Here is a 27,281-nt window from a genome sequence, read left to right on the forward strand (position 1 = left end):
CACTTCTTTAGCCAAAAAAGAACATAATTTCTAACATGGAAAGTTACATGCTGCTAAATTGGCACCAAGAGGTTATATAGTCCATAGGGTTGCAGAGTCAGACATGACTGAGTGACTAATACGTTTTTTTTCATGAGGAAATGTAAACTATGTGATATTTGAAGGCTTCAGCTAATGATCCGAAAAGACGACTGCAACTCTCACACTACTGAGACTCTGTTTCTTGGATTCTGATTAAGTGACTAAAGTTCCAGCCCCAGAACAGCGATGTACAGTACAAGCCCCACACAACAGTTGGCTCTGAAATGAGTATAGCTTTACCCTCTGTGCTGTGCTTAGTCCCTCAGTCGCGTCCGACTCTTCGAGGCCCCCATAGACTGTAGCCTACAGGCTCCTCTGTCCATGGAGATTCTCCAAGCAAGAATACTGCAGTGGGTAGCCCTGCCCTCCTTCGGGGGATCTTCCCAGTCCAGGGATCGAACCCAGGTCTCCCGCATTGCAGGTGGATTCTTTACCATCTGAGCCACCAGCGAAACCCCTCTATGATTTACAAAGAAGTGTCTTTCTCTTTAAAGGTTTGCATTGGAAAGGCAGCATTTCACAATCTTGAATACTCCCCAAATTTGGACTCTAATTTCATTCAGACCAAATTTATAATTATTTCATAATTATTAAAACAATCATTATGGATATTCATATTAAAATGGGATTTGCAACTTATTTTCCAGAGGAAGATGTCATAATTAAAATACAATGATTTGAACAAACAAAATATGCTTACACTGGCTATTAATGGTAGTTTTGATTTACTATGGTACTAGTTGGTAGAATTTCTTTTATAGATTTCATGAAAAATAAAAAATGCAGCTAAAACATGCAGTGGAAATTAATTGAATATTTTAACCAAATATTCCAATGAGGTTATTATGTAACATGTATTAATTGCTTGCTAGGTTCAAGCTCCTAATACCAACTTTTAGAATTACTATATGCTTCGGAATCTTGGCTATATCTTTTTCAGGTATGTTTTACTTGGTTTAAATTTTCAGCTTCTGATTCTACCCTCATCCCTGCTCGCCTGTCAGATTTAAAGAGGTGACATCTATTTGCTAACACTGTTATTCTACTGTCTCCATCAAAACATTGCAATCAGTTTCTTCAACTCTGTCAGATTACTTAAAATGACACAAGTATTTTAAAGTGCATTATTGGACCTTAAGGCTATATTTATAATAGGCATTAACAGAAAACAATAAAGCTGACCACAGGAAAGATTACTTTCAAGAGCTGAGACAGATCTCAGCCACAAATATGAAAGGTTAAGCACACAATCCAACGGGAAGACTGACATTAAGGCATATGTGCAGCTTGCATAAAAAATTCAAATATAAAATGGCATTTGGTATGAATTTTTATCTTGGTACTTAATGAAGTATACCAATTAATATTACTTAGGCCACTATTATAATCATGAATTCAATAGAGCTTATAAAATTGTAGTGTTAAAAACAACTGCATTGTTTAATAAGGGAGAAACTAGATCGATGCGTTGGCAGATGTACTGTAATTTGACGAAGGTCCAGGAGGAATGAAACTGCCTTGCAGGTTCCTAAGTGAGTTTTTAACCCACTCCTTCCCTCCTCTTTTCTACTGCAGAGGAGCCAGTTAGAGTCTCAGAGGAGTGGAGAAAATGAGGTTGGGTTGTTTGGGGACTGGAAAACTGTTTGAAGGTACTGTAGGGGAGCCTTGGGCCATCTATTTGGGTGATAGGATCAAAAGATAAAGACTCACCTGTGGCCTTGGGACTCAAGAGATGATGGGTCACACAAGACAGGGAATTTCCTGATAGGCACTCAGGAATCCGATATCCCAGAAAGGACAGCACAATTAAAGATCCCAGGTTGTAACCTGACCAGTGTTTAATTATCTTTGATTGTTTTCCAGTCTGCCCTACCTTTAGGAAACAATAGCACCTATCAGAAAATCAGGGTGGTGGCAAGAGAATGCTGTTTGTGCCAAAAGGTGTGATTGCTCTTTTCTTCTTAACTCCACACACAGAAGTCCTTCAGGAGATGCTGGGAATCATAGTAAAGTACATGCCATACTGTTCTGTTTGTAAGCACCCCAGCACACCATCAACTTCATGTACACTCGAAGTTATTTTCCTGTGGATATTGTGGTCATTCAAGATTACCAACATATTGCTTCCTGCTTTTCACAATGGCATGATTAAGTTCCTCTGTGGAACAACATGCATGAACATGGATAGTGTTTTTAAAATGTGACAGATACGATCACTTTAGCCACTTCACTTAATTTCCTCAAGTTTTAAAACTAGGCAATCCAAACATCAATGTATCTTTCTCTCATTATATTATAGACATCTCATTGCATTTTATTTTTATTGGAATAAGATGAATTTTCTTTTGTGTTGGCAAGATATTTATTTGGCTAATCAAGCATGAGGACAACTTATCCTGCAAAATATGCTTTTCTTTAAAAATGGTGCACTTTTACACAACTTTTTCTCCAAGAAAAGGGTCTTAAATATATTATCTCTATGATCTTCATTCATCCAAAATGCATTAAAATTTTATTACAAATATAAAAACCAAATTTTAAAACTTATGAAAATGTTCACACAGTAACAAAAATATATGTAAAGGGTCTTCACCAATGTTTTGTAACAGAGAAGTGAAAACAATCTTGATGTCCATTTAATAGGGGACTGATTAAATAAATTAATGTATGCCCCTCAATGGAATATGTAGTAATTTACAAAAGAATGAGGTAACTATATTTAAACACTTATGGAAATATGTCTACCCATACATAGTAAAATGAAAAATAGTCACAGGACAGTAAGCATATTATTATTCTATTTGTATAAAACGAATACACAGATACACACACACACACATATTTACTTATTTGTATATTTTTAGATAGTATCTGGAAAGACCTATACCAAACCATTAAGAGTGGTTACCCCTAGAAAATAAGGGGTGGGGAAAAGCAGAAGAATTTGTGTTTTATAATTCCTTATAGCTGATTTTTTTAAAGGAGCATATATTGCATTTATAATAAAAAATACTAAAATGATAAGCCTTGGATAAAAAGATATTCATCTTATGCACATACTTCTTTTTCTAAAGGCATTTCTAAAATTTCCTCCAAAAGGTAAGGTTGTTTTACCTTCAATGTTGGCACTAACATATAAATAATCTCTTTTATCTTTCTCCTTCCTTTTTAAGATCTTAATGACACTTAGCAAAAAAATTCACAAATACCTACTATAAGTCACTAGCAGGGAAAGGCCAGATATATAGCAACTCTGAAAGTGAAAAATGCACACATTAATTTTAAAAAGTCCATGAAATATAAAAATGAAAATCCTGTGCAATGCTGTGCACACTATCACAAGTGTTGATGAAAGAGCCTTCACTGATAATAGACACTGCTCTCTAAGTGGAAAACTGGAACATTTCCAAATAATATAAAAATATCTCCAAAAGATAAGTTATTCAAAGAAAGGAATAAAAAATCCCTGAGTAGGCCAAAGACAACAGACACACAGATACAATAACCTAAGGAAACAGATTATCCAGGACCAGAGAGTATATTATTTAGCTAGTTGGTATATATGTATTCGTATGCAGCCATGTATATATCCAAATATATATACATACACATATCATACATAGACACATCCACTAGATTCAGAATTCATCACATGCACACGTCATTAAACTAACACCTAAGTCCAGGAAGGGAAAGACTAATTTACAAAAATTAAGCACTTTTATGACAAAACTATGTGGATTTAGGGCTAGAACTTTCCATTCTCTCAGTTCTCATACTAAAGGATGCAGACTAGGCACTCGATCAATATTTGTTGGACTGATAGATAGCTGGGTGAACGGAAAAACAGTGTAGAGGCACGGAAGAATTTGTGAAGCTACAGCATGACTTCTTGTATCATGCTATGCTTTTGAAATATGCTATTCTAGGACCATAAATGGACACAGCCTCCTCTAACTGGAAACAGACGAGTCCAGCAGTAAAGTTTTTCTGAGTGTTACTGAGAGAGAATGGAAGTGCTGGCTTGTTATCTGTGCACATAAACTTCACTATCATGGACTTTTTAGATCAAATAAAAATGATAAATGTTATACTCTGAAGCCCAACAAGACAAACTATCCATGTTAATGCATGTTTTATCACATAATCTATTTCAATTAAGAAAAGGCAGCTGACAAGTAAACGGCTACATCAATGCCAATAACTAATGTTAAGGATTTGTAGACAAGTGGAAACTTTAGGCTTCTTAGGGGTCTTTAATGATGAACACTCATAATGAAAACAAAATAAAACACAATTTAGTTACTCGTCCTTTTCTTACTTTTAAAGACTTCTCAGTTTGGTAAAATGTTCTGAAAAAAAATTTTTTTTTTCATTTTCTGCTTCCTTCTCTAAAAGCAGTTTATGTTTTAGATAAACCTGTGAACACAGAAAGTTTTGTTTCAAATCAACCGTACATAAGAAGATACCAACACATTATTATGCACTGAAGCAGTAAACGTAAGAAAAATCCTTCAAAAACAGTATTTGTGTTTATGAAAAACTTGGGGACAAATAGAGAGAGAGAAAAGAGAGGTGAGAGGGTGGGGTTTTAAATAATACCATATGCTTAATCTAAAGCATAATTATTATCATCACAAATTGGTTAAACAATTAGCAGAATGGGGATATGTTCAAAGGCCTCAGCAGTTCTCTCTACAGCAAACTCATTTAAATTAACTATAGAGTGAAGCAAGTATGCCAACATGTAAGAAATCTGAAAAGAAGACTAAATGTTTAGGTCTCGAGAATTTCCCAGAAGCAGCCTCTCCATTTTGTCAGTTTATAAAGTTTGATAATCCTTGACGTGACCCTGCACAAATTTCCGTGTCTGCATCTGAGACACACAGAAAAACAGCAAGAAACAGAAAGGGTCAACATCAAAATCGCCTGCTGTCTACACTGACTTTAATTCAGTACATTACCAAATTATGCCCACAAAGGAACGATCGTCTTTAAATACGTCTACAAAAATGTGGAAAAATAGTGTAGAGGCATGGAAGTCGACAAGAACAAGGTATGGACCTAGTTTTAATACAGATATGTATATACACACACATTCACACCCCTACACGTATACACTTCAGAGTCTTCTCATTTAGTTTCATTAGTTCCTTTTCGGGCATTGAGATTTGTAACAATTAGAGCATCTGGAGGAGGAAGGAATTATATGCTTGGGACACAGATGAAAACAGGTGCACGTGGTAAGCCTCCATCTTCTGAAAGGTGGCCTTGCTTGGTGTGCAGGTGGCACTTGAGTTATTCACCCCAAGTCTCAGAAGAAGGCCTGGAGGGAGAGTCAGGGACAAAGACAGTCTAAGCAATGCTCAGGAGACACATGCTCAGACAGTTTTGAGGATAACTGGTTCTAATTAAAGTATTGTCTTCCAAGAACCATGAAGAGTCTATGATATAGATGTTTTTAGTCTATGAAAGTGACCGTTTCGTAAAAGCAGCAATCTGTATACGGAAAGGACAGGATTCCATGTTGGGAATGCACTGGAGCTAGAGGCTTTGTGGCCTGCAGAGAACACGGGGAAGAGGAGGCAGGAGGTTCCTCCAGGCGGTCGCAAGGTGCAGCCCTCTGACGCGTGTATCATCCTGTGCGGTTCTTACCCAGACCAGCGCTATCACGTGACCTCACCTGAATTTACCAGTGCATTCCTGTCCGTGATCGTTTTCTCTGTTTTTTACAAAGGCAATAGATAGGAAATACAAATAAACCTGGGGATTAAAAGAAAAAGATGAAAGCTAATTAAAAGAACAGGCTTTTTGTACTATAGATTTGTAACGTTTCTATTTTCAAATGTTCATTTTGCAAGCTATTTATTAATAATCATTATTTAGTAATACATGAGAAGAGGGAAGATACCTATGCTATGAAATGTACTTAGATTCTCAAGATTCTCTTCTTCATTCTTTTTTTGTTTTTTAAACTCTCTCTTCACCTTTTAACAGAGTCTGTGACACCAGTTTTGATATGAATTTTTTAAAATCAAAATATCAAAACTTAAGTTTAAGTCTTCTTTATTAACCCTGGTTATATCTTTCACACTGATATTCATGCTTTGGTTTCAGGCCATTTAACATGTTACTCAAGAAGATGGGTGGTGGAGCAAATGTCAGCTTTGATGCCCAATTCTACCATTTGTGAGGTCCTAGTGACTAGCTTTAATTTCCTGAATTGTAAAATGCAGAAATAGCATCTACTTCATAAAGCCTCACTCATTGTAAGAACTTATAAATGTCAGTTACTTTATAATTCAAATACGAATTACTCGCTATACAGAACTTTACATATAAAATCAATTTACTTAGGAAAAAAGAGAAATCCTATCTATTACGTGGAACAATTATCCAAGCAGCCTTTAGCTATCATGTTTGCTTTTAAATTCTCTAAAGCAATGGTACTCAAAGTGTGGTCCGTGAACTATCAGCATAAGTGTCACCTAACCTTTTAGAACTAGAAATGCATGGGTCCTATCTCTATAGTGAATCAGAAACTAGGGCAAGGACCCATTAACTTGTGTTTTAACCAGCCTTCATGGTTCTTATAAAGCACTCCCGAGTCTCAGAATCACTGCTTGAAATGTGCATTTTAATATACCTGTATGACTATATTTATCACTGATACATTTTCTATTTGTCAGTGCTCAATTTTATGTTGGGCATGTGTTCCTACACACATCAAATGTATTTTTGACCCAGGGAATCCTTTTATTAGAACTAACCAAACTGAACCAGAGCCTCTTTCCTTGGATGCTCTAAACTGAACTCAGAATTGGAAAATCTGGGTTCTTGTCCACTGGAATCTTTCAGTAAAATTCTAGTTACATTAATTTTTGTATTAAAAGAGGGTTAATAATGCTTTATAAGAAATATGAATGAGAGTATTCCTGGACTGAAAAAGTGCCACACAAATACATCCTATATGAAACACACCCCTCTGATTCTATAAATCATGTGCTGATGGCTTATCTAGAGCAAGCACGGGACAGGTATCTCCCCTGCTTACTAACTGAATCACTATTACATTTACACGCGTGTTTTCTCTACGGCACCCAGAGAATTCTTATCTCAAATACATTAAGTGTTTCTTACCGATGACAACTGCTATGGCCCCTAGTGCTAATCCCAAGACCAGAATTAGAGGTGCAACGAACAATTTTCCAGCTGGAAAACAAAAGGCAAACCATTTAGAGAGTCTTAAACTAAAACCAAAATACAAATTCAGCAACGCTTTTAAATATCACAGTGTGTATTTTTAAGGAGTCGTTATAATTAAGGCAATATTTCTCTGGAAATGTATCAGGTGTAGAACAAATATGTACAATTCAGTAACTTCACTCAAGTCCTGAGCACATGAGTCATCCATCTCATAAATTACTTACCTTATACAACCAAGAAAATTCTTTTTTTTTTTTTTAACCAGGAAAATTCTAAAGCTACTGACTCACTCACTCCACCAGAACCATTCAGCTTTATGCTTTTCCTTTAGATCTCTTCCACTTTCATTTTTTTTTTTAATATTCTGAAAGATTAAAAAGGCAGTGACACATCCTGAGCCGGCAAAAGAAAATCTAATTAGCTCACAAAACGGAGCGCTAGTAGTGCCCAAGCCCACATCTGAAAATGTGATTTATTTATTTCCTGGGTCCAAAGAAAACTAATAACACGAACATCTAATATACTGAATGACAAATGGGATGTTTCAATACTGTTGTTAGAGAAAATTACCAGTAGACACACAATATACTGAAGGTTATTCAAATAAATCATTTTAGCAAACTTAAAAAGGAAGCACTTATAAGAAGGCTAAACACTGGTAAGGATGCCAGTGGCATCAACCAGCATTTTCTCTTCTGAATGAATAACTGAGCAGTGATTACAATAAACTCTAGTTACAGCACAGAGGTCACAACCGGAATCCTGCTGGTGTTAAAAGGCACTAGCACAAAAATAGAGGCTAATAGTTAATGTCTTTAGATCGTAATCTTTATCATTACATGGTAATCTTGATCTCAAAGCATGTGACGTAGCAACAGCTACAGAACCCAAACACAAGAGAAGAGGAAGGAATGCAGGGACTTTGCAGTAGAATGACACTGCTATTTAAGAATCAAGCAGCAACACCATTCTATAAATAAGGATGGTAATTTGGATTAACCAACTCCCTGGTGGCTCAGACGGTAAAGCATCTGCCTGCAATGTGGGAGACCTGGGTTCGATCCCTGGGTTGGGAAGATCCCCTGGAGAAGGAAATGGCAACCCACTCCAGTACTCTTGCCTAGAAAATTCCATGGATGGAGGAGCCTGGTGGGCTACAGTCCATGGGGTTGCAAAAAGTCGGACACGACTGAGCAACTTCACTTCACTTCAACTACATTAGAAAACAGAAACATAACGCTGCCGTTTGTTGGAAATTTGTCAGAAAAATGTTAACATTTTTTATTCTTAAGAAAGGGTCTTTGGAACCACAGAAAATATATAGATAGAAAATATTTTTTTTAGGAAATATATTTTTTAATATCTAATTTTGAAAAAATTGCCATTCAGTTGACAAAATGTCTAACCATGAGGTTTACTTACATTTTTCACCAATGATATAATCTATCAAGCAATACTAACTCCCATTGAACAATTTTATTTTGTACACTCATAAAGCTATGCTTGAGTTTAGAATATATTGACATGCATATTTTAAGTGAATCCGTTTTCTCCTGTACATGTAGCTCAGTGTGTGCTCATTCATATTTCTTTTTTAAGTAATTATCAATTTTCATAAGAGTGATATTTTCATAAGAGTGATAAAACATGACTGCAAAGTAACAGCACTATTGTTTTCAAACATCACAGGACTCAAAGAACCAGATATGTGCTCTCTTTCTCTCTGGGAAGCAATAAACTTATTATAATCATGCAATCACCATTTGATACATGTTTAAGTCTATTTTTAAAACTGTCTTGAGGACAGTTAAGCTCAGATTCTGTTATTCCTAGATCAATAATAATTCTTTTAAAATACTATTCTCAATAGCTGAAACAATATTCTATCATATCCATATATCCTATCCTATTTAAATATTTTAGTACTTATTTTTTTGTTCCCTTTTCTGCTAGTTTAAATTATACTTGCAAGTACACTATTGTCAGCCTAGATTTATTATATTTTAAAATGTCTATCACGTTACCATCAAACTTATTTGTAAAAGAACTGCACAAAATTTCCAATTCATTCAATAGAACATGGAAATTCAGCACAGAGTATTAACTTGACAAAATATTTGCTAATCAATAATCCAAAGAAACCTCATTTTATTTTAATTTACATTTTTCTGACTACTAATAATGCTGAATCTTTTAAAACATGTTTATTGGCTATCTTTATTTCTTCAATTCTGGTTCCAGACTTCTTTTCTTTTTTTAAAAAAAATTGATATTTATTTTTCGGGGGCCTCCATTTCTTTTGCATAAGCCATTTTTGTATATAAGCTACTTGCCAACAAGAAATCAATTAAAGACCTGTATTTTCTTCACCAATGTATGCTTTAATACTTTGAATATTTGTATGGAATAATATGAGAACTAAGCATTTTTCTGTCACTTTTATTCCCAATACGATTCACTGAAAAATCCGCCTACTCCCTGAAAAAGTGAAAGTGAAAGTATTATTCACTCAGTCATGTCTGACTCTTTGCAAACCCATGCACTGTGGCCCGCCAAGCTCCTCTGTCCATGGGATTCTCCAGGCAAGGATACTAGAGTGGGTTGCCATGCCCTTCTCCAGGGGATCGTCCTGATCCAGGAACTGAACCTAGGTCCCCCGCATTGTGGGCAGATTCTTTACTGTTTGAGCTACCCAGGAAGCCATTCACTGAAAAATCTGCCTACTCCCTACTAGGGAGATACTTCCATGTCAGAGGACGCTAATTACCCTCCAATTGCTGTTCTGCCTTATTCTCTAGAGGCAGAACCTCTGATCTGTAGCTGGGCAGATGGTGACATGAAATGAAGACCTTGTTTCTCATCCTCCAGGTATCAGTGGAGGGCAGGCCCTTTTCCTGTCTCTATCCAAGGACATGTGCAGACTTCCCAAACTGTAGATCAGGGAAACACAGAGGTCAGCAGGGCTTTGCTGTCATCCATCCACTCTCTTCCACGGCAGGGAGGAAGCAAGCTTGGGACTGACAGAGTAACTCTTTGTCCTGCCTTTTGTAGGGATGAGATGTTTGAAACTGAACTGCTCTTTTATTTAAAAACACTGCTTACAAAATCATTTTATTCCATTTTGTAAAATGGAATGGGTAACATGGATTATTGTATTCTTCCCTGTTTGTCCACAGGAGAAAAGTCCACATTTTCCTGCCATACTTGTGATGGTCTGACAGCAGTTTGAGATGGTCTGACAGCTGTCCTGAAGGTGGAAAAATACGTGTAGGAGAGAGAACTTATAAGGCCAGCTGCTCCCTGCTTTGTCAGGTACATCCTGACACACGAGTACACACGTACACACACATGAAAATAGGCCCCAAAAGGAAACACAGGGGTTTTAAAACTTGTACTGTTATGTCTTCCGTGAATAAACAGAGGCGATATGTTAAGACCCGTTGCTAGGTATCATCACTACAAAAATAAATGTGACAGTGTTCCCTTTTATCAAATCACTTACAATAGGGTTTCAGAAGACTAATGACTTCACATTTCTGCGGTATACTCAATTATTCATTTTTTGAACAAAAGCCACTTGCTCATATAGGTAGTGTCCTGCTAACAAACTTTTTTTTTTATTTTAAACACAAAAGGAGAGAAAAATGTCTTCCTCCTATTTTCAGCTAAAGGCTCTGCTAGAATGCATGCCAGGTGCAGAGATTTATCATAGCTGTCGGATTACATTTCTAAGCTCTATCATCATCACCGCGTACTTCCTGAGGAAGACCCCTATAAATAATGTTGGACACTCACCACAGACTGACCCTCGCACTAATCTCCTTAGGTGAGGTCTCTCCGGGAGGTAGCGGTATTTGCATCCAAATATACTGAGGTTTGAGGTGTGGTCTCCAAAGAAACGGAGCTGGCGGTATCTCTCCCCACAGCGATAACAAAAATTAGTGTTACACTGGGAACAGGTCATATGGTCACACCCTTCAGTTCTCTGGATGTGGATCTGTGACAGAGAAAGAGAGAAAGAAGAACAAGGTTATTGAATGTTTAATAAAGGATGTATGGAACCAAAGATACAAGTTTCACCAAAATAAAAGCCTTAGATAGCATTCCTGAAGCTGTGAGTTTGCTTATAATCACATCCTTTAAGGCCATCTTTATATCAAACCCTTTCGATGGGTAAAGCTCATTAACATTTCAGATGCTGAAGCTGTTGGCCTATTTTGACTAATATAAACAAACACATCCTGAAGAAAATTCACTTATCTTTCTAAACATACATCTTACTCAATGATTAGGAGGCAATTTAAGTGGGTAGACTTTCCCTTCTCCAGGGGATCTTCCTAACCCAGGGACTGAACCCAGTTGGGTGGACTCTTTACCAGCTGAGCCACCAGTAAAGCCCCAGTAGGTATAAGTGTATCTGCAATACCATTTTAGTTCCTAGCTCTAATGTTAGTTGCAAATGCCTGTACAGGACTGTGTATACAATGCTACCTGCATAACTGTTGTCGTTGTCAAGTTAACAGGAAAATACAGAAGTTGTTGCTGTCAAGTTACAGGTAATAGCTGAGGTTACTTCTTATCTCCCAGGCTACAATTTAGATGATACTACTTACTTATATTAGATTACTTATGAGAATAAAAATGTGATAATATACATAGAGGGACTAACCCATTTTGGACGCACATACTGAGTCAGATCAGTACAATACTGGTTCCATTTATCCCTCCCCCTTCACTCACCTAAAACTGTGAGGAACCAAAGACTGGGCAGTATAACTGACATTCCCTGATTGCCAGGTGACCTCTTTTATCACTTCTTCATATGCATGATTCTTAGACTGATGCTAGACTAGAGAGTACCTTCCTGGACAGGCAAGGACTAGCTATGGTCAAGGGCATATGGGCATCAGTGTTCAAAGGTAACTACCAATCATTATTTGGTCAATAGAAGCCAAACTTGCTTTTCCTGCTATTGGCCACCTCATCTTTTTCAATTGTATTGATTTTTTTTCCCCTTTTATCTGACAGTCCCTTGAGAGTAGACCCAGGTTTTGTGGAGCCTGAAGGTTATCTAATTAGAGGGGCTTGGGGGTACAGTGGTAAAGAGTCCGCCTGTCAATGCAGGAACCCAATCCTGGGTCGTGAGGATCTCTAGAAGAAAATGGCAACCCACTCCAGTATTCTTGCCTGGAAAATGCCACGGACAGAGGAGACTGGTGGGCTACAGTCCATGAAGTCGCAGAGTTGTAGATGACTGAGCACACATATGCTTAAAGGAAAAGCATGCAAATTACAAACTGGATGCCTACAAAGGGTCCCATGCAGGTGAGCATCTCTGGCAGCTTAAGCTCTGCAGCTTCCTGGTCACTTCTCCCCTGATGGACCCATAGGGCCTGTTTCCATGAATAAGCCTGACGAACAACTGCTGTGACTGCATCCACTTAGCAGAGCAGATGGCATTTAGGAATGATGTAGGGCAAGGCCCTATTTAACCCTTGAATTATTTCTCATCCTTTAAACCACCTGAGCATTAGGAGAAAACATGTTCAGAGACAACTGCTAAGCATCCAAAATAAAGGTTACTTCTTCATATCCTCAACCTTTGCACTGTATGTTGTATTTGATCTTGATATGGAGAAAATAAATCTTAACAGGTTTCCTAGCCACATACCATAGTGTTGTATGTGACCTATAAAGGGAGAAGGGCTAATACTTGCTTGGAGCCTATTATATACCAAACTTTGCACATACATAGCATCTTTACCCTCATGACCAACCATAAGACTGGCATGTTTATTCATAACCAGAGCTTAGAAGAGTACTCTGCTTGAATGAATGGAGAAAGGATTCTGATTCATGTCTATTTTGTTATTATGCTAACATGAAAGCAAGTGTTTGTTGCTCAGTTGTGTTGACTCTGTGTGACCCCATGGACTGTAGCCCGTCAGGCTCCTCTGTCCATGGACTTCTCCAGGCAAGAATACTGGAGTGGGTTGCCATGCCTTCTCCAGGGGATTCTTTGCAACCCAGGGATTGAACCCAGGTCTCTCGAATTGCAGGCAGGGTCTTTACCATTCAAGCTACCCAGGAAGGTAAGCACCCTCTTATCATAAACTTAAAGATAAAACCAGAGGGTCAATCGTATTCTTTGCTGACAATGTCATCCTGTCTGCCTCCTGCACGAGGCATGTCTGAGTCTTTCTGCTTGGCTTAGCTGCTCTCCGGACGAATCCACATTCTTCCTTTAAAATAATATTCAAACTTTTTCCAACAGGAAACTTGTTCTAAGAAATTAAACTTGTCGCTGACAGTTCATTTGCCTCAAAATTTCATATTCAATTTACACTGTTGTTTTACATCTGTTTGTAATACTTTTTATTGTGTTCTAAAATCTTTATGTGGTATATTCATTATTCATTTAAATACCAAAGACTGTAATTTCTAGCCTATTTTAAGTCTTTCCTTATTTCAAAAACAACACTCAAAACATAGCAGGCTACTAAAGTACTGTTAGTCCAATAATATGTCTACACAGGAAGTGATAAAATTCTAAGCTCTGATAATACTCTATAGGAACCCTATATGTTGCAGGTTATATGGTTCCATAGAGTAATGTGAATATTTTACACACATAACAGCAATGATTTAATCATGAAAAATGGTTTCAGAACTTCTGTCAGGTACATAGTGAATCCTTTAATACTATTGCAAATATATCTTGATTATATATGAATATTTTATAACTTCAGGCTAAAAGAGAAATGAACTGACATAATCCAAGTTAACTTGTAACAAGAGACATGACTTTTCACATTTGCTAATAAGCAAGTTATAATTTTGAACTTCTGACACCCAGAGGATGACAAATTTCATGTGCTAAATGAGTTCCCTGAATATTCAAGGTCACTTTTTCAAAACATCAAAGCTTTTAAAGTCGGTTTAAAGAGGGATGGTACGGGGAGGGAGGAGGGAGGGGGGTTCAGGATGGGGAACACGTGTATATCTGTGGCGGATTCATGTTGATGTACCAAACCAATACAATATTGTAAAGTAATTAACCTCCAATTAAAATAAATAAATTTATATTAAAAAATAATAAACTAAATTAAGAAAAAAAGGTCACTTTTTCTGAGAAAGCAAATTGATATTTTTTCTTTGACTTCCTTATCCTTTGGAATGAAGGCTTGCTATTAAAATTTTCAATAAACCTTTAAACTATGCTATAAATAAATAAATTACATTTATGTAAAGTCCATTTTATTTCTCAGTGAAGCTTTAAAAACATTATTATAGCTTCAAAACATTCATCAGTTCATCTCTGCTAAAAAATAAACTAATTGCCCAAGTGTAATTCAGCATCAAAATTCTGTATTTAATTAAGAGATGGAGACAGAGTTAAGACAGATGAGATATTTCTAATGCACTAGATTAAACTGACTGCCCATAAGCCACAAACATCATTTGATTTGTTACCACGGACAGGGTTTCTTCTCTCCATCTATATCAAATAAAGATGGCTGATACATAAGGAGCTGAATATTAAACACTACATGTTGCTTATATATCTCTATATTTACAAGTCATAAGATAAAATGTTCAGGATATGCCAGATATTTCTTTAGTATGAGTTTGATATTAAGTCCACACAGTAGCAGTAGATCGAAATGACAGCATGGGCCACCTCGGAGCCGATGACATTCTTTACAGGACGTATGAACACTGTAAGAAGAGATTATCAATGTATCTACTCCCAGAGGGGAGCTGTTTACACTTAGTTTAATAAAATGCCCACAAACTATCTTAAATTCTAGTTCTACTGAGCTAGAATTCAGCTGTTTATTTTCATACAGATTCTGCTTAATTCTAAGGCGGAAAAATAACAATAAATGTACTGCTAAATATCCAAACTGTTTTATAACTAAATCAGTACACATCTGCCTACAAGTCTTTATCTCCACTTTCACCAAGAATTGAAGATTTATTTTATCCTTTAAGTGGGAAATGATAACTAAATTAACTGTTATTTATTACTGTTCCCAGTGAGATTCAGTCTATGTATAAAATGATTTTAATATATGCATTTGCCTCAGTGGCTTTGATATTGGGAGGGATGAATTAGAAACAATAATTATGAGAGAAGGTTTTGGAGATCCGATGACCTACTCTTAGATCCTAACTGATCTCACTATGCTAATTCTCCACAACCCAGGGATTTTTCTTTGGTAATTCTTTCTTTGGCCGTGCTGGGTCTTCACTGCCGTGCGGGCTTTGCTTCCGCTGTGGTGCGTGGGGGCTACCCTCTAGGTGCAGTGTGCGGGCTTCTCACTGCAGCAGCTTCTCTTGTTGGGGAGAAGGGCATGGGCTCCAGGGCACAGGCTTCGTAGCTGCAGCACGTGGGCTCAGGAACTGCAGCTCCCGGGCTCCAGAGCACAGGATCAAGAGTTGTGGCACACGAGCTTAGCTGTTACGTGGCATGCGGGATCTTCCTGGACCAGGGATGGAACCCACGTCTCCTGAACTGGCAGGCAGATTCTCTAACGTTGAGCCAGCAAAGACACCCCAACACAGGGATATTTTAAGAGCAAACATATATGCAGAGCCTTCAAAGACCTGATCAAAAACATGTACCTAGAATTCCTTGCCCAATTGTGAAACACACAATAATAAGGGCAAAAATGAAACAATTCTAGAGATGCTAAGACCCCTCTGTGCCCTTTCTGGGGCCATGACCTAAGGAAGCACTTCATCGAGTGAATGTGCAAGAAGGACAACGCAACCACATATAAAAAAAGGCGTGAGAAATCCCAGCGAATGGGCTCCAAAGCAGCCAGTCCAATCTAGAGCAGGAAGTCAGCTGGCTTCAAGCATGTCTTCAAAAAATAACAATGGAATATACAACAAGCAATAAAATTTATAAGGAACTAAATATTAAATGACATGATAAATAAAGTGGGTATTTCTATTCCCAATATGGAAGGAAGAAATACAATAAAGACTTTCAGGAAAAGCAAAACAAAATAAAGGGCATGTAAGGTTCAAATATGAGGCATAACAAACTAGAGCATAACTGAGAAACAGAGTGCACAAAGATGCAAGGGGGCATGTTTCCTAGAAGCTGGGATTCCATAGACAGGGAAATGTAATCCTTGTTCCATAGTTATATGTTCTTGATACGTAAAGACTCAACTGGTTTTCAAATATTAGAATCGTTCTTTAGGGAAAAAAGTAGTAAACGTCAGAATAGTGTGGAGGTTATTAAATTTGACAATATAAAAAGAAAGTCACAGCTTACAGAAAATGGGAAACAGAGAGGTAGCAAGAATTGCAGGGGGACTAGATCCTCATCTATGCCTAAACTGTTAGACACTGGACAGAAGTCTCTCGACAGTATTTAAAGGTGAAAGATAATCAAAGGAACTAAAATAGTAACCATCAAAAACTGGACTAGAAGACAGGGAAAGGGTAGCGAAGCAGCAGGAATCCCGTAGTGTCAACTCTGGTTGCCTCTATCCTAGTAAACTATTCTGTAAAAAATAAAATAAGATGTTGATTTCAAAACTGTTTGGTGTCTCCTGCTATGTTGGTTTTTTAAAGCCATACTCTAACCTCAATTGTCCTCTAATGTAATGTACTTTGGCCACCTGATGCGAAGAGCTGACTCACTGGAAAAGACCCTGATGCTGGGAAAGACTGAAGGCAGGAGGAGAAGGGGGCGACAGAGGATGAGATGGTTGGATGGCATCACCGACTCGATGGATGTGAGTTTGCGTGAACTCCGGGTGATGGACAGGGAGGCCTGGTGTGCTGCAGTCCATGGGGTCGCAAAGAGTCAGACGTGACTGAGCGACTGAACTGAACTGAGTGTACTGGTTTTCTTTCTTACAGAGAATTTCATATACAATTCAGTCTTATGATTGATTTATGATGGCACATTCTTTGACGAAGAGTGAGAAGACTGCCCAGTTCTTATTCCTCAGAGCAGAACTGTGCTACAAATTAGCCCCTAAGTTTCTTCCTTCTTCTTGACCATACTTCCCTTGCTTCCATAACCCATGTCCTCAGAAATTTCCAGATGTCTGTTTTCCCCTCCTTCTCATTCATCTTTACCCCTTCCCTTCTGTGGCTGTGCACCACGTAGCCTGCTAATAGTTCCCAAGTCTCCCCATCCTAATAAATCCTTCCTTTAATTCCACATGACCTTCTAGCCAATGATTACCCTCACCTTTCCATTTTAACTAAGCTTCTTAAAAGAACAGGCTATTCTCACTGCTTTTCTTACTCATTTCTTAATTCTTCCTCAGTCGACTGCAATCCCATGTTACTGAAACATCCAGATCAACTGTGTTTCTCCAGGAAATAGTTATTCACTCATTAATTCAATAAATATTTATTTGCTCACTGATAAAAGCCAACATGGCTTCTGCCCTTAAGGAGCTCTCAGTCTAACGTATTGATGCTGTTGCTGTTGTTCAGTCGCCCTGTCGTGCCCAGCTCTTTTCGACCCCATGGACTGCAGCACCACAGGCCTTCCTGTCCCTCACTATCTCCTAAAGTTTGCCCAAGTTCATGTTCACTGGTGATGCCATCCAGCCATCTCATCCTCTGATGCCCTCTTCTCCTGCCCTCAATGTTTCCCAGCATCAGGGACTTTTTCAATGAGTCAGCTGTTCGCATCAGGTGACCAAACTATTGGAGTCTCAGCTTTAGCATCAGTCCTTCCAATGAATATTCAAGGTAGATTTCCTTTAGGATTGACTGGTTTGATCTCCATGCTGTCCAGGGGACTCTCAGGAGTCGTCTCCAGTATTAGTTCGAAGGCATCGATTCTTTGGCACTCTGCCTTCTTTATGGTCCAACTGATGGACGTGATAAATTGTACAAATAAATAGAGACTCATAAGCTATGATAAATGCTATGAAGGAGAAGGGCTGAAGAGTACTTGACAGAAGGAGCTTGATCTGATCTAAGGGTCAGAAAAGGCTTGTCTGAGGAAGTGTCCGTTGATTTGAGAAAGGACAAGTGAAGTTCACCAGTTAAGAAGACTCAGAGGTCGGGAGACCATTCCCAGAACAGTGTATTCAGGGCACTGTATCCATGAAATGATACACGAAGTGAGATGATTAGATAACATCGCCGCCTCAGTGGACATGAATTTGAACAAACTTCGGAAGATAGTGAAGGACAGAGAAGCTTGGCATGCTGCAATCCATGCAGTCGCAAAGAGTCGGACACAACTGAGCGACTGAACAACATCATCATCCATAAAGTGAGAAGCACCCTATACCAGCCCTATCACAGTATTTCTCAGTCTCTATTGTAAGCCTCGTTACTTACATGTATCTCTCTGCTCAAACTCTCTACTCTCCCAGTTGACAAGGTCTGAAAGGGTCCATATCACACACATCTTGTTTGTTATTTTATCAGAGGCAGCTGCACAGACCCTGTCACATAGCCTGTTCTCAATATGCCTTATTTATTAAAAGAACAAGTGAGTACTATTCATGCCCTCTAATCGCCAAATCCAATGAATACATTTTTAATTCTTACATGATTGTATTTCTCAGTGTCATTTAATCAGTTGGGCACTACTTCCCTCTGACCTTTGATGTACTTTTGCTTCAATGACACCTTTTTTCTTTCCCAGATGCTCCTATCTCTCTTAGGTTCCTATTTCTTCACTTATCTCTTAATTCCATCCATGAATCACCACTTTGCATACACTCTTTGTGTAGTCTCTTCCATACTCAAATGGCCTCAACTTCCCTCCACTGGATTTCATTCTTAAATCACCACTGCAGACCTCGCTCCTGAGCTGCAGAGTCATACAGCAACTGTTTGGGGGTCATATACACCTGCATGCCTTACAGCCATCTCCAAGTCAAATAAGCAAAACCAAACTCATAATCCCTGCAAGGTTCCCTAGCCCAACAACAAAAGTAACTCTATCTCAGTAACTTTATCTCAGTTTATGATATCTGGGTACCATGATCCAGATGGTAAAGAATTTGCCTGTGATGCAGGAGACCCGGGCTCAATCTCTTGGTCAGGAAGGTCCTCTGGAGAAGGGAATGGCAACCCACTCCAGTATTCTTGCCTGGAAAATCCCATGGACAGAGGAGCCTGGCAGGCTACAGTCTATGGGGTCGCTGAGTCAGACATGACTGAGCAGCTAACACTTGCACTTTCTATGGTATCATCACCATCCATTTAGATACGTCAGCTAAATATCTAGCTATTATCCTCTTCTCACTTCCAGCTATCTATCAAGATCAGACAGTTTCAGCCCCAGGATATTTATCGAGCTATTCTCCTCTTCTCCAGCCTCTGACCATTACCTTAGCTCATACAATCAGCATTTCCTTCTAGAAGTCTACAACTACCTTCATATGATCAACAGCAACCAACCTAAAATACTGATATAAATTGGATACCACACCATTCCCTTGTTTACAACTTTCAGTCTGGAGGATGAAATCCAAATTTCTTAACATTGCATGCAAGGCCCAGGCTTCTGTTTGTATCTGTTACCCCCACCTTTCACCACTTCCTTCTGTGAACCTTACTCTAAAGGAACCACAAAATACTTGTGGCTCCACTACACAACACTCATTTCCTGGCCCTGTGTCCTGTGCTTTAAGTGTTATACTCTCACCCCTGGATACCTTTCATTATGTCAAAATCCACCCAGGAATTCTCAATAACATAGCTCTCCCTGGTTTCTGCAAGATGAATGGAGATACCCCCTTTACCATGAACTCATCTATAATACTTCTATGCAAAGCCCTACTGAAGTGCAACAGTGTTTTGTCATCTTCCTGCGTAACCTCTGTGTGTTCCCTTATGTGGGTTTCATAAGAAAAACAACCATGTTGTACAGAGCCCGTGATGGAGTCTCACTAAAAGTGCAGGTAAGGAGTAAAGTAAAATGACATACATTCATTCATCAACTGTCCATTCAGTCCTGAACAGTGCCCAGCATTGCTTTTAAATGTTCAAGGTATCTCAAGGATAAAAACAGATCAAAACCCCTGCTCTCAAGATGCAAAATATATCCACTATTTTAAATAGTGATAGCACTATGGTGCTAGGGAGGAAAACAAACAAACAAACAAACAAAGCCTATAAAGGGCATAAGGTAGGAGAAAGTGATTACTGAGAAGCTGAATTTTGTTCGAAGACATGAAGGGAGAGAGCTGGGTGTGTAGGTATCTGGGGAATGCAAAAGGAAGAACAGGTATGGAGACCCTGAGAAGGGAACACGCCTGGTCCTTCTGAAGCACAGCAAGGAGGGCAGGGTGGCTGGTGGAGGGCGAAGGAAGTGGAAAATGAGGTCAGAGGGATAATGGGGTGGAAGTGTGAGCAGAGTGTGATGTGTCTTATAGTCACTGTAAGGACTAGCTTTTGCTCTGTGTGAGAAGGGAGACATGGAGGATTTTGAGCAGGGAGTATGTAATCTTCCTTATGTTTAAACAGGCTCCTTCTGGCTGCTGGGTTAAGACACTGCGAAGAGTAAGAAACCATCAGGAGGTTGTGGCAAAAGTCTTTGAGAGAAAAAGATGTTGGTGCCCTGAACCAGATTAGTGACAGTGGGGGTGCTGAGATTTAGTCAAATTCTGAATGTATTTTGATAGTATGATCTACAGAAGTTGATGACTGATGGTACGTGGGGTGTGAGAGAATGAGGTCAGATTCTTGACTTGAGCAGCTAGAAGGCTGGTGCTGCCATTCACTGAGATGGAGAGACTATGAGAAGGCCCATCTTGGGGACAGCAGAGGGATCTATGTTGGAGAAGTCCATGAAGGCAAGCAGGTGAAGATGCTGTTTATTCCTCTGGATGCAGATCTTTCCTCGTACCTCTCCAAACTATTTGCCTACTGACTGCTGCTACCAGCAAAACGTGCACCCTGTCTGGAATTCCAAGTTGAGTTGACTGAAGAAATAAAAAGCAATTTTTAAAGCTGGAAATGAAATGAAAAGGAAAGGAAATGAACCATCACAGAAAGTTTTAAATCCTTTAGAAAAACTGGCCCCGTCGGTATCCACACAGAAAATGGGCAGATTTTTACCCCATTCTTCCGTGCCCACACAGCTCACTAGAAATCCTCTCAGAAGCCCGCATCTCTATCAGAGGCTCTCCACATGGACTCTCAGCCCCTTGGAGATGTTTCAGAATTTCTTTGGTAAGGAGATGTTTGGCAGTCACAAAGGTGGCTGATGCTGGCGTTTTAGGTTGTTCTTCAATGTTTCAGACATTTTGCTCAGAAGAGGATTAAGTTCCATCCATATTATTTTCTAATACACTAGGACCATAAGAGAGTCTATTTATAAATATATGAACACGGAACCTAACTTCATCTTACATATAAACACAAAATATTGTTTGTACGGTTTTAATAGATAATTTTCTAATTACTATATAACTACAGAATAAACTGAGAAAGATTGCTTGATTTAGACTCTAACTCCATTTTATATATGTTTCAAAGATGTATGTGTGGTTTTAATGTATCCTGAATTTTCTAGCAATATAATCACATGTATTCATATGTATATACACATATATTTATAAGCATAGATACATACAGATAAATATACTATATTGTCTTCAAATAAAAGGATAGGTATTGATAATATTTAAGCTTTCCTTCATGGTTTCTTAAATCCAAATTTGTGAACCCATTTTAAATGGGTTCAAAAATCTGATTGCTGCTTCTTGTCTTTTAATGCCATGGTACCTGAACATTTACATGTTGAAATATTCACTTATTGTTATTCTATTCTACTATTCTATAAGAATAACAACAGGTGAATACAGACTATCTGATATTCTATATTATTTTGTTTATATATATTTGTTTATTATTCTATATTTTTTTTAAATGGGGATTCCCTCGTAGCTCAGTCAGGAAAGAGCCTGCCTGCAATTCAGGAGACCTGGGTTTGATTCCTGGGTCAGGAAGATCCCCTGGAGAAGGAAATGGCAACCCACTCCAGTATTCTTGCCTGGAGAATCCCATGGACAGAGGAGCCTGGCAGGCTATAATCCATGGGGTCGCAAGAGTCAGAAACGACTTAGCAACTAAACCGTCGCATATTAAAATTAAGACAATATACTGATTTCAATGAAATGCTGTATGTACTAACATTATACATTTAATCTCGGGCAGCTAATCAACATCAAAGTTTTTAGTCATAAAAAATGGGTCATGGATGCAATACAGTTTATATCCTAGAAAATATCTGCCACCAAACAATCAGGCTCTTCTCACAACTAATGTCTAGATTTTGGCACTTCAAGAAAACAGTAGCAGTGATAACTACTGAATCAAACGTAGTGATGTCAAGCAATCTGGAGGGTTAAAGTGGGTGGTCAGTGGTCAAGGAAAAGCTATTTTATCCTCTATAACAGGTACTATCTAAAAGCAGTCACCAGCCCCTGAGCATACTTTTGCAGTGGCACGTGAAGTGCCAGAGAACTGCAGGATTATCTAAAAAAATCCAACATTAATATTCTAAATTCTTTCCTTAGCAACCATAAGCTACACAGCTGTTGCTCAGATATAAGAACTCATAGACAGAGATTTGTGCTAATTTGATATGAACAGGAGGAAATTAATCATTTCCATGAATCAATACATTTTTTTCCCAGAGCAGCTTTTATAGGATTTAAGAGAATAAAATATCTGAAGGGAAATATCTTGACGAGTAAATTTCTTTAATTTGAAATTCATAATAAATTGTGGATGAATATAATTCACTTTTCTCTGTCTGCCTTTTCGGCCAGTTACTTAGCCTCTCTGAAGCTGTTTCTGTATCTTTCTCACAACTTTCCTTAGAGATTTAAATGAGACATAAATGTAACTCACATACTATTGAACCTATCATTTTATTATTATTGTCTTTTAATGCCATGGTACCTATTAATTTGAAATTTGATGCTATTGTTCCATCACTAAGTCGCATTCAACTCTTTGTGACTCCATGAACTGCAGCATGTCAGGCTTCCCTGTCCTTCACTATCTCCTGGAGTTTGCTCAAACTCATGTTCACTGAGTCAATGATGCCATCCAACCATCTCATCCTCTGCCACCCCCTTCTCTTCCTGTGAAACATCTTAGCGTCATCAAAAAGCATTTAATAATTAAGATCTAGATAGCACACTGGAACTTAGCATCTTAGTATCACAGGTGAGGATTTGATGAGATAACTAATAAAACTGTATAACAACAATGGAGAGTAATATGTAATTAATATCAGTACCTGTAGATAGTATTGCTAGCATTATTGCTGTGCAAACACCACAAAGAAAGACAGAGCACTCTATGCCAATGCATTTTATGAATAAAACAAGATGGCATATTAGAACTCAGCACTCCCTGTTCATGTCTTGGCATTTCTTTAAAAAAAAAGAGAGAGAAGTGTCCTGCCTCCTACAAATAGGAAATATGTTGACACTGAAATAACAAACAAGAGAAGACTCTACACATGGACATCACCAGATGGCCAACACCGAAATCAGACTGATTACATTCTTTGTAGCCAAAGATGGAGAAGCTCTATACAGTCAGCAAAAACAAGTCCGGGAGCGGACTATGGCTCGGATCATGAACTCCTTACTGCCAATTTCAGACTTAAATTGAAGAAAGTGGGGAAAACCACTGAGCATTCAGGTATGACCTAAATCAAATCCTTTATGATTATACAGTGGAAGTGAGAAATAGATTTAAGGGACTGGATCTGATAGAGTGCCTGTTGAACTATGGATGGAGGTGCGTGACATTGTATAAGAGACAGGGATCAAGACCATCCCCAAGAAAAAAGAATGCAAAACAGCAAAATGGCTGTCTGAGGAGGCCTTACAAATAGCTAAGAAAAGAGAAGCGAAAAGCAAAGGAGAAAAGGAAAGATATACCCATTTGAATGCAGAGTTCCAAAAAATAGCAAGGAGAGATAAGAAAGCCTTTCTCAGTGATCAGCGCAAAGAAACAGAGGAAAATAATAGAATGTGAAAGACTAGAGATCTCTTCAAGAAAATTAGAGATACCAAGGGAACATTTCATGCACAGATGGGCTCGATAAAGGACAGAAATGGTTTGGACCTAACAGAAGCAGAAGATATTAAGATGAGGTGGCAAGAATACATGGAAGAACTGTACAAAAAAGATCTTCACGACCCAGATAATCACGATGGTGTGATCACTCATCTAGAGCCAGACATCCTGGAATGTGAAGTCAAGTGGGCCTTAGAAAGCATCACTATGAACAAAGCTAGTGGAGGTGATGGAATTCCAATTGAGCTATTTCAAATCCTAAAAGATGCTGCTGTGAAAGCACTACACTCAATATGCCAGCAAATCTGGAAAACTCAGCAGTAGCCACAGGACTGGAAAAGGTCAGTTTTCATTCCAATCCCAAAGAAAGGCAATGCCAAAGAATGCTCAAACTACCGCACAATTGCACTCATCTCACACGCTAGCAAAGTAATGCTCAAAATTCTCCAAGCAAGGCTTCAGCAATATGTGAACTGTGAACTTCCAGATGTTCAAGCTGGTTTTAGAAAAGGCAGAGGAACCAGAGATCAAATTGCCAACATCCGCGGGATCATCGAAAAAGCAAGAGAGTTCCAGAAAAACATCTGCTGCTGCTGCTGCTAAGTCACTTCAGTCATGTCTGACTCTGTGCAAAAACATCTATTTCTGCTTTATTGACTATGCCAAAGCCTTGACAGTGTGGATCACTATAAACTGTGGAAAATTCTGAAAGAGATGGGAATACCAGACCACCTGACCTGCCTCTTGAGAAACTTGTATGCAGGTCAGGAAGCAACAGTTAGAACTGGACATGAAACAACAGACTGGTTCCAAATAGGGAAAGGAGTACATCAAGGCTGTATATTGTCACCCTGCTTATTTAACTTATATGCAGAGTACATCATGAGAAACTGGAATCAAGAGTACAGAGTACATCATCTTGAAGCAGGAATCAAGTATGACGGGAGAAATATCAATAACCTCAGATATGCAGATGATACCACCCTTATGGCAGAAAGTGAAGAAGAACTAAAGAGCCTCTTGATGAAAGTGAAAGAGGAGAGTGAGAAAGTTGGCTTAAAGCTCAACATTCAGAAAACGAATATCATGGCATCTGGTCCCATCACTTCATGGCAAATAGATGGTGAAACAGTGGAAACAGTGGCTGACTTTACTTTGGGGGGCTTCAAAATCACTGCAGATGGTGACTGCAGCCATGAAATTAAAAGATGCTTACTTCTTGGAAGGAAAGTTATGACCAACCTAGATAGCATATTAAAAAGCGGAGACATTACTTTGCCATCAAAAGTCCATCTAGTCAAGGCTATGGTTTTTCCATTAGTCATATATAGATTTGAGAGTTGGACTATAAAGAAAGCTGAACGCCCAAGAACTGATGCTTTTTGGTGTTGGAGAAGACTCTTGAGAGTCCCTTGGACTGCATGGAGATCCAACCAGTCCATCCTAAAGGAGATCAGTCCTGAGTGTTCACTGGAAGGACTGATGTTGAAGCTGAAACTCCAATACTTTGGCCACCTGATGTGAAGAGCTGACTCACTGGAAAAGACTCTGATGCTGTGAAAGATTGAGGGCAAGAGGAGAAGGGGACGACAGAGGATAAGATGGTTGGATGGCATCACCGACTCAATGGACATGAGTTTGGGTAAACTCTGGGAGTTGGTGATGGACAGGGAGGCCTAGCATGCTGCAGTCCATGGGGTTGCAAAGAGTCAGACAAAACTGAGTGACTGAACTGAACTGAAATAAAATAAATGACTTAATTACCCTTAATTCATAAATCACATTACTTAAATATTAGCCTATGAAGTGTATAACTTTCTAATTAATTCTCTCTTCAGTGCTTTGTAAAATGTTCTAAATAGTGATATGTGGTTATTTATGTAAGAGAAAAATTCAAGTGGTCAGCTGCCTGTCATCTTGTTGGCTATGACTGTATTTGTTCCACATTATATAAATGATTACATAAATATTTCTCTTATCTGACATTAAGGAAGAAGGTAATTTGCAGCAGGGATGTTTCAATTTTCCAATTTAAAAAAGCTAACCATTTTGAGAAATAGTAACCAAACTTCACTTAAGTAAACCAAGTATTCAAAGTTTAACTTTTATGTGAGGATAAAAATGAAAATGCAACAGTCACATCCTTAGAGATTGCAGGGGCAAATATAGATGGGTAAGCAGCTCCAGAAATCTGATGTTAGAGTCCTTCTGTTCCCTTGTTAGGTTTTATTTACTTTTAATCATGAACGATTTTCAACATTTAAAAATTAAAGATAATGGTGTAATAGACATGTATGAATTTATCACCCATTTTTAATAACATTAACATTTTACAATATTTAAGAAATATTTTTGAAGAGATGATACTTACTTTATATATACATTTTTAATGTAATTGTTTCTTTATTTTAACTTCCTGCTGGCTTTATACTGGCTTGCCTCAAAGTATTGGGTAAAAGGGACTGAAAATGTGTCCAGCTCTCTTTTAAAGTACATATTTTTAAAAATATACTCAATTCAAAATATAAGAACAAAGTATTTTTAAATTATTAAATAAGCATTTAAAAATACTTGAAATGCTAAATAATAAGAAATGATCATACAGCAATAGTTTTTTAAGCTATTCTGGTGATAAATTGTTTCAATCTTTTTAGAAAACAAATTGGCAATATGTACTAAATATTGAATATATTGATATCCTTTTAACCTAGTGATTCTATCTTCAGAAAAGGTCTAAAATATGGAAAAATATATATTCCAGATGAGTATCATTAACAAATTATAATATAGGGATATATTTTTAAAGAATTCCAATCCCAAACAAAACCAGTTTTGGTATCTAATAGGTGGAGGATATTTAAGCAAACATTACATAGTTAATAAATGTTGGGCTTCCCTGGTGGCTCAGATGGTAAAGAATCTGCCTGCAATGCAGAAGACCT

The 27,281-nt window shown here is 38.1% G+C and overlaps 1 protein-coding gene across 2 annotated transcripts in view; it reads right to left on the bottom strand.

Annotated features, from left to right (window-relative positions):
- Positions 1 to 4,317: 4,317 nt before the first annotated feature.
- Positions 4,318 to 27,281, bottom strand: part of RNF217 (ring finger protein 217) — a 118,511-nt gene continuing 95,547 nt past the window's right edge. Inside the window, exons 4-7 of one of the 2 annotated variants that reach the window (XM_052645733.1) lie at positions 11,083 to 11,284; positions 7,222 to 7,293; positions 5,765 to 5,844; positions 4,318 to 4,500 (exon numbers count right to left, since the gene is read on the bottom strand). In XM_052645733.1, coding sequence (XP_052501693.1) covers positions 5,771 to 5,844; positions 7,222 to 7,293; positions 11,083 to 11,284 — 348 coding nt within the window. In that variant the 3' untranslated portion in view covers positions 4,318 to 4,500; positions 5,765 to 5,770. Of the gene's footprint in view, positions 4,501 to 5,134; positions 5,845 to 7,221; positions 7,294 to 11,082; positions 11,285 to 27,281 lie in introns of those variants that run through there. The other variant, XM_052645732.1, reaches the window with a different exon arrangement.

The sequence above is a fragment of the Budorcas taxicolor genome, chromosome 9 (assembly GCF_023091745.1).
Source record: "Budorcas taxicolor isolate Tak-1 chromosome 9, Takin1.1, whole genome shotgun sequence".
In the NCBI taxonomy this organism is placed as follows: domain Eukaryota; kingdom Metazoa; phylum Chordata; class Mammalia; order Artiodactyla; family Bovidae; genus Budorcas; species Budorcas taxicolor.